Consider the following 1,957-nt stretch of genomic DNA (forward strand, 5'->3'; position numbering starts at 1 on the left):
AACTCCAGCTAATCCACGCTAGTCACTAGCCTCTCTGATGCTAACTCCAGCTAATCCACGCTAGTCACTAGCCTCTCTGATGCTAGCACCAGCTGATCCGTTAGCCTCTGTGATGCTAACAACAGGTAATCCATGCTAGTAGCTAGCATTTCTGATGCTAATTCCAGCTAATCCATGCTAGTCACTAGCCTACCTGATGCTAGCACCAGCTAATCCTTGCTAGTCACTAGCCTCTGATGCTAATTCCAGCTAATCCATGCTAGTCACTAGCCTTTCTGATGCTAGCACCAGCTAATCCATGCTAGTCACTAGCCTATCTGATGTTAGCACCAGCTAATCTATGCTAGTAACTAGTCTCTCTGATGCTAACTCCAGCTAATCCACGCTAGTCACTAGCCTCTCTGATGCTAACTCCAGCTAATCCACGCTAGTCACTAGCCTCTCTGATGCTAGCACCAGCTAATCCACGCTAGTCACTAGCCTCTCTGATGCTAGTACCAGCTGATCCATGTTAGCCTCTCTGATGCTAACACCAGGTAATCCATGCTAGTAGCTAGCATTTCTGATGCTAATTCCATCTAATCCATGCTAGTCACTAGCCTCTCTGATGCTAACACAAATATTAAGTCTTCTCATTGGCCAGCTCCATCCTGTCAGTCTGCGGTGCTGACCTATCAGATAACAGCTGGTTTAGAACAGATATGGGATGTAACAACCACTGGTTGAGCAGTATTCTGAACTTTAACTCTCATTCTGCACCATAACGTAGCACATACATTTGATCAAAATTGAGGCATATTTTAATAAGGATTTAAAAAATGAGTTTTTTGAACACTTGGTGGTTTTGTTTTTAACTCTGAACCCCTCAGCTCAGATTACCAGTCTTTTTAATCTTTAGGATTAACCTGATCCTTTAAGGGATTATATTGGATCAGTGGGGAACTTCAGGATGGTTTAAACAGGTTTTAAGATGGTGAATGTTTGAAACATGACTTAATAAATCTGTGCAACGGGATCTTTGGTCATATTTACTGTTTTCAGTGCAGAAGTTGTTCTGATGAACTCCTCAGGGTTTTCTTTCTGTTTATAAGAACTAAAAGCTGAAGGAGGCACAGCTTCGTGTGGATCTCCACCAGAGTTTTCCAATTAAAAACTTGATTTTTAGGTTTCATTAAACGAGATAAAAAGTCTGGTTCAGGTTAAAAAAAAACAAACCTGTTAAAAACTTTCAAATATATAAAATATTGATATTTAAACATAAACCCACAGAGAAATGAAATGTTTATTTCCYTCTAGATGTAAGCAGACTAAACCTTGTTCCTTTTTATTAAGAAGAGAAATAAACACCTCCAGGTCTCAGCTCTTAATAAGCAGAGTTTAAAAATTAAAAAGTTTATTTCTTCAAATACACTGCCTGACAAATGATAACGGGTTTATAAATCCAAAATAAAACAGAGAAGCAGTAGATAAAAACAAGGAGAGTTGTCTGAGGGTCAGAAGGACTGTGTTTTTAAAACAAAACAAAAATGAAGCTCGTAGTGTTCTCTGAGCTGAACCTTCAGGCGTTGCGGTCGATGCGGACGTCCACCTCTCGCCCGTTGATCTTGGTTCCGTTCATCATCCTGCAGGCCTTCTCCGCGCTCTCGGCACAGTCGAAGCGGACCGTTCCACATCCCTTCGACTTGCCGTTCTCCATTTTGATTTCTGCAAACATCACCTGACCTGCAGGAGAGCAACAAGAGCACCTGATGAAGCACRGATTCAAGGTGTTTACAGTGGGAGGAATCAGTGAGCAGGTAAATCAATAACTAACCACAGTGACTGAACTTCTCCTTCAGCTTCTGCCACGTCAGGTCGTAGGACAGCTGCAACACAGACACAGACAAAATGTTACATTTACATGATGACATCATGGATCACACATTGATCAGATGCTGCTGCTGACTGATCCATGATG

General features: G+C 41.6%; 1 protein-coding gene across 1 annotated transcript in view; it reads right to left on the bottom strand.

The window, feature by feature from the left end:
* Positions 1–1,356: 1,356 nt before the first annotated feature.
* The window catches only part of myef2 (myelin expression factor 2), a gene marked incomplete in the record, with an annotated part of 16,471 nt that continues 15,870 nt past the window's right edge, over positions 1,357–1,957 (bottom strand). The window contains 2 exon segments of the mRNA XM_014025975.1: positions 1,357–1,722; positions 1,814–1,865. Coding sequence (XP_013881429.1) covers positions 1,559–1,722; positions 1,814–1,865 — 216 coding nt within the window.

The sequence above is a fragment of the Austrofundulus limnaeus genome, unplaced genomic scaffold (assembly GCF_001266775.1).
Source record: "Austrofundulus limnaeus strain Quisiro unplaced genomic scaffold, Austrofundulus_limnaeus-1.0 Scaffold513, whole genome shotgun sequence".
Classification (NCBI taxonomy): Eukaryota; Metazoa; Chordata; class Actinopteri; order Cyprinodontiformes; family Rivulidae; genus Austrofundulus; species Austrofundulus limnaeus.